This window comes from Sinocyclocheilus grahami, unplaced genomic scaffold, assembly GCF_001515645.1.
Source record: "Sinocyclocheilus grahami isolate Dianchi unplaced genomic scaffold, SAMN03320097.WGS_v1.1 scaffold160.1, whole genome shotgun sequence".
NCBI classification, from domain to species: domain Eukaryota; kingdom Metazoa; phylum Chordata; class Actinopteri; order Cypriniformes; family Cyprinidae; genus Sinocyclocheilus; species Sinocyclocheilus grahami.
In genome coordinates this window covers 454,186-464,166 of record NW_015505339.1, presented here as the reverse complement: position 1 = coordinate 464,166, position 9,981 = coordinate 454,186, and the positions used below count along the sequence as shown (strand labels likewise).

At 44.6% G+C, this 9,981-nt stretch overlaps 1 protein-coding gene and 1 pseudogene across 1 annotated transcript in view; both read right to left on the bottom strand.

Annotated features, from left to right (window-relative positions):
- Positions 1–1,335: 1,335 nt before the first annotated feature.
- Positions 1,336–8,810, bottom strand: LOC107592875 (uncharacterized protein C2orf71-like; annotated as a pseudogene).
- Positions 8,811–8,915: 105 nt separating this feature from the next.
- The window catches only part of LOC107592873 (G-protein coupled receptor family C group 6 member A-like), an 8,973-nt gene continuing 7,907 nt past the window's right edge, over positions 8,916–9,981 (bottom strand). Inside the window, exon 6 of the mRNA XM_016282451.1 lies at positions 8,916–8,920. Coding sequence (XP_016137937.1) covers positions 8,916–8,920 — 5 coding nt within the window. The remainder of the gene's footprint in view (positions 8,921–9,981) is intronic.

Sequence of the window (9,981 nt, the reverse complement as noted above, 5' to 3'; positions counted from 1 at the left end):
TATATATATATAGCTGGCACACAAAGGTACAAATACTTTAAAATACGATAAACTACAGATAGATTTGTCCCTTGATATTCACCCGAGAGCTGAGTGACTTTTACACAATGAATCCATAATTCAATTTCAAACACGGCACTCTTTATTATGACAGAGACAATCAAAGCGCTTGTCCTATAACATTTTCTTAGTCTCTTTGAAAATTAAATCTGGAACAGAAGATGCCATTTCAAGCATGAATGGTAATAAAAAAAGTCTGTTACACCAAATAATGATCTTTAAAAAAGCATCATATGACCCCTTTAATATAAAGATTGCACAAGAAAATCTTGGATACTGTATTGCTATTAAGCATCACAATCCAAATGAGTTCATGGATCAGAAATTTCTTCTTCGTTTTTTACCCTTATCTTCTTCACAACATTTACGGAGTTATGTTTCTGGGTCATTAAATCGCAAATATTAACCTAATTTTCCTGATGACTTGGATAAGCAGCCATGTAGCAATGTTAAAGTGTTAAAGCGTTAGTTGAAAAATGAAAATTAGACCATGAATTACTCACCCTCAAGGCATCCTAGGTGTATATGACTTTCTTCTTTCAGACGAATCCAGTCTGAGTTATATAAAAAATTGTCTTTGATCTTCCAAGCTGTTTAATGGCAGTCAGCGAGTGTTGCAGTTCATCAGTCCAAAAGAAGTGAAATAAAGCACATCCATCCATAATAAAAAGTGACTCACACTGCTCCAGGGGGTGAACAAAGTCCTCCTGTAGCAAATTGATGCATTTTTGTAAGAAAAATATCCAAATTCAAAATATAATAATCACTTTAATCTAGCTTGCGCTCACTGTTGTACACGGAAGCGCATGTGCCGCTCAGAAGGGACGAACACAGAAGCGCAGGGGAGAGATCAAAACAAAACAACGGTCACGAATTAGAAGTACAAAACAAGGATTTGTAAAGAAGAATGTCGGAGGATTTTGATATAAGCCAAGTGGAGTCTGGTTTTCCTTTGCTAAAGTAAGGAAACTTTGCTTCCTTTGCTCCTGTAAACAAACGTTTTCATGAGACTCACATGGCATGTGCAACACCAACATATCATGTCATCCTCCCGGAACTGCTTCCATGTACAACTGTTGGCGCAAGCTAGATTTAAGTGATTATTATGTTTTGGAGATGGATATTTTTCTTACAAAACGCATCGATTCGCTACAGGAGGCCTTTTTTCACCCCCCGGAGCCATGTGAGGCACTTTTTATTATGGATGGATGCACTTTATTTCACTTCTTTTGGACTGACACCCGCTGACTCCCATTAAACAGCTTGGAAGATCAAAGTAAATGTTCTCCGATTGGATTAATCTGAAAGAAGGAAGCCATATATGCCTAGGATGAATTGAGGGGGAGTAAATAATGGGTTCATTTTCATTTTGGGTGAACTATCCCTTTAAGAAAGACTTTATCACAGTTTAAGTTGACTGTCTATTCTGTGCTATGTATATACATGCTAACATGCTAAATTTAAATGCAAATTTAATTTTAAGCAGTTATACTTTAGCCTTATATTTAATATCAGAAAAAGTGTAAGACTCACCCATGGGTGCTAATTGCTGGTTCACTAACACATGTCTCTGCCACAGAAATGACTGGCTCCATGGGCGGCAGGCTTAAACTGGGCCTCCTGTCTGACTGCCTGCGCTGGATGAACGGCTGGGGCGCTCGTGCAGGCACTGGCAGCCGACCACGCACACCCCAGGGACGAGGCAAAACGCTTCTACCGGAGGAGGTCCATGCCTCAGGGGGCTTGGGTGTAGGAACAGGCTAAGCCTCAAATAATGATAATGAGACCAGACAAAACACTGATCGAGAATTACTAAATACTCTTGAAGAGTCCTCACTACTGTTTTCTCTAGACCAGTGCTGCACTTTTGGGGAAGCAGGAGGTGACGTTGCCTTAAAAGGGTAGGTTGTCTTGCCGTGTTGCAGGGGTGCTTGGCAGTGTTCTTTGGCCAGCAGAATGTGGGGTTGGGAGTTTACGGCGTACAGGAGGGCTAGATGAAGTTGAAGTAGAGGGTTGACTTTTCAATACTGGAGGACTAGGGAGTCTCCGATGTAACAGAGGTGTGGATGGCAACACGCGAGTTCTGGAAGCAGTTGGAGTGGCAGGAGTTTGGTTCTTACAGGCATTGTTTGGCACTGTTTCATTGGTATTGTTCTCCTTTTGTGAAACCTCTACGTCACCTTGGCAGGAAGAAAGCTGCCTGTGGCTCTGCTCAGCTGTAGGTTTCTTTGTAAGTGAGTCAGAAGAATGCCTCAAGTGGATTATCTTTCTTGCTTGTTTATAGAGGGAGGCAGCCTCCTCACTTTCTATGTCTGTTTCATGGCTGGAATCATGATGACCACCCTTCACAACCCTGGTATCCTGGTGCGTGGAACGAACTGGCGACATGCTAACAGAGCCCTTACACAAATTCCCCTTACTGGTTAGCACTGTAACAGACTGCAGAGAGGCTCGTAACTTCTGAGACATTGCATTCCTTTTTGGGAGGGTGGGTCAGCCTCTGCTTGATACATTTTCTCCCATGTCCTTTGTTTGTACGTTTTTAAAGGAATTATCCATGAGAACCTCAAGTGGAGGGGGTGGTAGATTGTCAATGTCAAGATCCTCTGTCCTTTCAGAGTAACGTGACTCCCCTTGACTACCGAGCATACTGTTTTCATGAAAAGCTAATGTGGCAGAGAGACCTAAACCTGGAATGATGGAAACACCACACTTTCTAACATCTTTAAGAGGTCCAATAATTTTTGCACGGTCTGGGCTCTGTTTACTTTCCTCCAAGCTCTGGCTAAAGGTGTCGATCAGTTTTTTAAAATAATTCCTTTCCCTATACAACCTTGAAGATTGGCGGGGTGACGGTGGAGGAATTGGCACAGGTATTACCTTAACAGGCCCTTTAACAGGTGGTTCCTCTTCAGGAACTCGAGCTGCATCGGTGAGCACTTTGACCTTCTGTGACCACGCTCTGAATTACATGTGATATCAGTCCAATAGCTGGGCGAGACGTCACGGGCGGGGGACGTCATGACCAGGAAGCTATAAATGCACGTGTGGCGGAGCCGGCGTCAGCTTTCTGTCATTCAACAAAGAGCTCTGTGTGTGTTAGTCAAAACTCTATTTATTGTTGTCTGTCAAAAATGTCCAACTATAAGCTCCACTATGTCTAAAGCTCATGCTAAGACAAAGCATGGAAAAGGGCAAGAGCAAGCCACGTTATAGATTGTGTGTTCCTCCCTGCCCATGCTACATCACGGGTGGGGATACACACAGTCTGTGCGTGGTTTGCTTGGTAGCGGAACACGCAGAGTCGGCTCTCGAGGGGGCCGGCTGCCCGCATTGCGAGCGTCTCCCACTGCGTACGCTTCGCTCCCGGAGAGCTGTCTTTGAGGAGTGTGCCTTCGCCAGCTTCCGTCGAGGCGGAGCGGCGGCTGCATCCGTGGGGTTCGCAATAGGATCTGGTGGAGGGAATGGAGACGGGCGAGTCCCTATTTCCTTCCCCACCCACCAGATCCAGTGCCCGATCTCTGGGTTCGGAAGCCTGTTCTGCGCTACTTCCTCCCGGGGTGAGGGCTCAACGCTCCGCCTGTCTTCCTCCGTGGAGGGCGTCAAAGAGGTTTCGCCCCCCTCAATCGCCCCAGTATGAGGAGCTAGTGGAGGTGCTTACTCGCGCCGTGGCCAAATTAAAGATCGATTGGCCCGCCGAGAAGCTGGCCGAGCCGCAGCGAAGCAAGTTAGATGAACGCTTCCTGCACATGAGGCCACCACCTCCATGCCGGAGCCTGCTATTTTCCCCGACCTTCACACTGAGTTCGTGGGCCAGGCCTTTCTCGGCCCGTCTCTTCATCCCTGCCTCAGATTACACTGGGAATGTGGCGGGGTTGAGTGAGCGTGGCTATAGGGTGATGCCCCGGGTTGAACAGATGCTAGCTAGCTAGCTATCTGTCCCCAGGCAGGGCATCGTCCTTAACCTACTGGGGTCGACAGTTCTGGCGGCGGAACTTTTTGGAGATTTGAATGACAGCGAAAAGAACTAAAATGCTCCTTCATACTTGACTGTACATATAAGAGTAATACAGCATTTAAATCTGTAAAGGGTCTACTTTTATTTGTGTACACTCACAATATCAACAAAACACTGTGCTTTTGCAAAATAAAGAAAATAAACAGGGTGTGCTTTCAGCCGTCTCATTCTCCGCACTTATCTGTTTGAAACACGTCACTAAAATGAACTGAAACTCAGCGAATATTTGACACACACACATGACAGATATATCTATAGAAAGTTTAACCTGTCTACTTTTAAACGAAGTAAGTCATGACAAAAGCAAATATTATGTGACAAAGTAATCAGTATGAAACCAACGCGATGTCAAGTCTTGGCCGTCGCCCTCATTATCGCTAATGTGACTACGCGCCGATCGCACTTTGATATTACAATCGTCCACGTGAGACGCGCGCATGTAAACGCCCACATCACAGCAAACAAAGCAGCAAGATTTTTTTCTCAAGTTCATCTCGGCTACTTCGCTTCTGGAAGAAGACGAGCTGCGAGGAATAAGCTTTGGATTTTCCTCAGAAGAATGCGCCGGCGTGATATTCAGTGGAGGATATAGTAAGTGTTTTTTTATTTGCCTACTTGCATTAGTTGCTATTGTGTTAATGTGACATAACTTGTACATATTTTACTAGTTACTTTTTCCAAAACATGATTCCTGACTAAATGTACAATCAAGTGAAACATTATGGAGATTCATTTACTGCATATATGTCTCACAACGCCAGGAAGTTTTTTTTTATGTTCTATAAAATAGACAGCAACGATATAAAAGTAATGTGAGTTATAATGTTAATATGTTGCATGTTTTATACTCGGTCATTGGCGTTTGCGATCATCTGATGTGTAAACGTGTCAAGTAAACTGTAAATAAGTGATGCATCGACAGACATATACGCGCTGTCAGACTCTGTTCCATGTTCTATGTGTGTCTTGCTCCCCATGTGCCTTCCTATGCCCGTATTTGGTTAGTTTCCTGTTCCTGTCCTGATTAGTTAAGTTAATTTGTCCCAGGTGTTTCCCTTGATGTTTCATTGCTCCCAGGTGTGTCTCGTCATCCCCTCCTCCTGTGTGTATTTAAAGTGTTCCTAGTCCCTAGTTCTCTGTCCACTGTTAAACGTCTTCCCGAGTACGCCAGGGAGTTCTGCAAGCTCATTGAGGTGACGGTGTTAGGGGATGCCGGCCTCAATCAGCTGTTCTGGCTCGGGGCCAACTACCATCGCCCCGTGGACCTCCCAGACACCACTGGACTAACTTGGAGGGAAGGAGTTTTCCGGTGTCTGGGGAGTGTCCGGTCCTGAGCCAGAACCAGTCCGCGGCTTCACCAAGTCGGCCGGCAGTGAATGTGGCAAGCCCAAAGGACATTAATGTGCCAAGCCCAGAGAACGTTAGTGTGGCAAGCCCGCCATGTGTTGATGAAGCCCCAGAGCTCGCTCCAGTGTCGGCTCCAGCCCCAGAGCTCGCTCCAATCCCAGCCCCTCGAGTGCACTGTGCTGTGCCTGCTCCTCCAGAGCGCCCTCCAGTACCAGCACAACGTAGGCGCTACCCTGTTCCCCAGTTAAGCCCAGGAAGGGCTCCCGATTCCCAGTTCAGCCCAGAAAGGGCTTCTGTCCAGAATGCCCACCCCCCCTCCCCATTGGATGGTATATGGCGTGAGGACACGCCTTCCGGAGGGGGGTGTTATGTCAGACTCTGTTCCATGTTTTGTGTGTGTCTTGCTCCCCATGTGCCTTCATATGCCCGCATTTGGTTAGTTTCCTGTTCCTGTCCTGATTAGTTAAGTTCATTTGTCCCAGGTGTTTCCCTTGATGTTTCATTGCTCCCAGGTGTGTCTTGTCATCCCCTCCTCCTGTGTGTATTTAAAGTGTTCCCAGTCCCTAGTTCTCTGTCCGCTGTTAAATGTCTTCCTGAGTTTGTCTGCCTTGGTTCATGGAATTAAAGCCTTGTGAAATTATTCTCGTGTCTCCTCGTTCCTCGAAAGTGTATTGTGACACGCGCGTCCTTTCTTATCAGTGATGCAATTTATTTATCAGCTATGCATCTTCTGGTAATTGTTAACAACTGTTTCAGTTTTCGTTTAGGACTGTGGCTGCATCACTGGCATAATTGCACAAAAAAGGCACACGTGTCATTCAGTTTTGAGTTCGCTGGAAAATCATACTGAGTAAGTGCACAGTAAAGTAATTGTACTTTTATTATGCCTAGACTATATGGTAATATTATTTGTGGTTGATAGTGTTAAAATGTAGTTTCTTTGTTATTGGCATTGTTTTCTCATGAAGTATGCATACTATACTAAGGTACTGTGGGGGAAAAAAATGCTTACAATTGTTTATAAAATTCTTTTAGAACTGAATACACCACTCTTGCCTTCACCTGCATCTCTCACAGTAAGCGGACGCTCGTTCAGTTTTCAACTCAATTCAGAATCTTAGAGTAAGTGTGCATTCACTATTTTACAGATGTTACTTTCATTTGATTTATTTGCTGTATGGTACACTATTTTTGCTATGTGGTAATTGTGTTCTTTGTTTCGATAAATTAGTACTAGTATCAGTGAACATCATAATAATGTAGTTTGTGTAAACAGCATGCTTGCTTTTTTATTTCACATGTGAGAATAACAGTGTAAAAGGACCTGTTGCAAAGAGAGCCAAAGCAAAGCGGCCCACTTGGTCATGGAAATGGAGATTCCTGCCTGCACAAGATCCTGGACCACAGCTAAGACCATGTGATGCACACACTCCCATGAGTTATTTTATGTGATAGTTATATGTATTCTAAATAAACTACAAACAAAAAATATAGAAATTTATTTTTTCCTTGCATTCTTTCTTGTAGCAATTCCCTCTCAGTCACACACCTGACAGCTCATTATGCAGGCCTTTGTCTTCTCAGGTGTGAATCACAGCATTATTCATGATCATTCACGCCTACTCGCATAAACCTACACAAAAAGTGTCTTAGAAAATTTAAATCAATATATTGTTTTCTGTGAGCGAGTAAGAGGATTTTCACATAATTTTGACGCAAAGACTCTAGACTTCAAGATCAGTTCTCAAAAGTCTTGTGAACAAATGTTCTGTATGTCTTTTATGGCCTTATTTCAGTGACTTTAAAATTGTAGTTTCTCACTTAGCACGCATAAACGTTGTTTTCTCAAAAACACAATCACGTACATACATGCTGCTCACATATTATTGTAGCCCAGTTTGTGCTGATTACAGTGTTATTAAACTTTAAACATTAAAATGTTTGTAAGCAACTGAAAAAAGCACAAATGTCAGGGCATGTCAAAACTTTTCCAGGCCCCAAAACACCCTCGGACCCCAGAGGGTTAAAGGCTCCGGCACTGCCCTCCAAACCGCTGCGTACGACATCAGCGCTGGTGGGCAAGGAGTACGCAGCAGCAGGTCAGGCCGGTGCGTGTCTGCACACAACGTCTGTGTTACAGGCGTACCAGGTAGACCTGCTTAAAGAGCTAGATGAGGGTGAGGAGCTTAACTCTGATAACATCGCAGAGTTAAGGAAAACCGCTGATCTCTCTCTCTCTCTCCGCACCACCAAGGAGACCACCCGCACCATTGGGCGGTCCATGGCAGCTATGGTGGCAGCATAGAGGCATTTGTGGTTGGCCGAATAGTCAGGACTTTTTGGTCGAGGACCTCTTAGCCTGAAGGACGGTCTGCAGATCCAGCTTAGGCTTCGAAGTCCCCAAACCCTGTTTCTGAGCCTCCCTATATGAGTAGCTGGTACGCGGAGTGGACTGCTCCCGCCCAGCATCCCCCAGAGCTGAGATGCGGCGAGGGAGAAACCGCTGAAACACCGCCGCCTGTTTACAAGTCTCCCGTTACCCGTCAACGACGGAATTGACAGCATCGCCGAACAGGCCAGAAGGTGCAAGCGGGGTACTGGTGTAGATCCACAAGGGCTACCTGATGTAGCATAAATAGTCCCAGTTGACTCAGAACTTTCTATCTGTTGGCATTGTCTGTCTGAACCTGCCAGGTACTCGCTTTCTGTCCCAAGTCCACTGTCTTCACGAAATAGAGCAGAGTCTTCTGGGCCAGGTTTTTTCTGTGATGCTGCCTCAATCCGAAACAGCAGCCGCATTAATCTAGATACCTGACGCATCCTCTGTACGGTGTACTGAAGGAGTTTTTTTAGTAGATCTGGTGGGGGCTCACTGCAGGTGGGAGAGGTCACCTGTTTTGTTGAGTTGGGTGAAGAGGAATTCTTTTTTTTGCAAGGCCAAGCCAGATGCTCTCCATTACCTTTTAACATAATCTTCCACTATTTCGTGCAGCCCTTTGTTTATTTCCTCATAGCGTAAGACCATGAACGCCACCATGGGTTGCAGGGGAATTTTGGTTTGGGCTGCATGATCAAGTAACCCCAAGAAATCTTCATATTTACTGATGCTGGGGTTAAGATATGCATATGCTGCTTGATGAGCTTTCACAAGTGTTTCTGGAGAGTCTACTTTTTCTTCATTAAAAAGTATTCTTTCTTCCTGTTTAGTTTGATACCTTTAGGACCTTTCTTTGACTTCTTTGCACCCTTTTTTCTCACAAGCCTCTCCTTTTTCTTGTCGTTCCTTCCCTTGAGATAATATATCAATTATAATCTCTTGTGTACCCAGTTTGGCAGAATCAGCCCCTTCAGGTTCAGCCATAGAGAATTTCCTCCCTAACGACATGGAAGTTGTGTTGTTCCGAACCGTTAAAGGGTTTGTTCACCCAAAAATGTTAATTATTTCACTAATTACTCATCCTCATGTCGTTCCACACCTCTTAGACTTTCGTTAATCTTCAGAACACAAATAAAGATATTTTTGATCAAATCCGATGGCTCAGAGAGGCCTTCATTGACGGCAACGCCACCCAAACTTTCAAGATCCATAAAGGTACTAAAGACGTCGTTAAAACAGTCGATGTGGCTACAGTGGTTCTACAATAATTTTATGAAGTGACGAGAATACTTTTTGTGCGTAAAAACAAAACTAATAACTTTATTCAGCAATCTCTTCTCTTCCCTGTCATTATCCTTACACGGGTTAACGCAGTAAGCACAGTGAAGGCTTCCGTGTTCTACGTCCGATCACCGGCTCATTATTGGCCAAAGCTGCACATGTGAGCAGCGCGACCCATGCGTGTGATGTTGATGACGGAGCCATCCAATAATGAGCCGACGTTCTGACGTAGAACCTGGAAGCGCTGGACGTAAACAACGTATGAGAATGACACAGAAGAGAAGAGGTTGTTGAATAAAGTCATTATTTTTGTTTTGTTTTTGCACACAAAAATTATTCTTGTCGCTTCATAACAATATTGTAGAACCACTGTAGTCACGTTGACTGTTTTAACAATATATAAAATATAAAAACTCTTTAAATATAAAAAACATACTTAATCTTTGAGTCAGAACAGCCAGCATTGTAGTCTACTCTCCCAGGATCAGGAAACGGTCCTCCATAAAATGTGCTGCCCACATCTGAATATTTGGCTTGAAGTGTTCAGGAACAATATTGTAAATACAACTTAACCACTGATTTCTAGTCGTGTCCATTTTTGGAAGGCCAAACAAAGTAGTTTCGCTTTCACAACGAGGACAGCGTAGACCAGGAGACCAGGACAACTAGATGAGCCCCAGATACAGATCCCCTGTAAAGACCTTGTCTCAGACGACCACCGGGACAAGACCACAGGAACCAGATGAGTCCTCTGCACAATGTGACATTGCTGCAGCCTGGAATTGAACTGCTGGTTTCGTCTGGTCAGAGGAGAACTGGCCCCCCGACTGAGCCTGGTTTCTCCCAAGTTTTTTTCTCCATTCTGTCACCGATGGAGTTTTGGTTCCTTGCCGCTGTC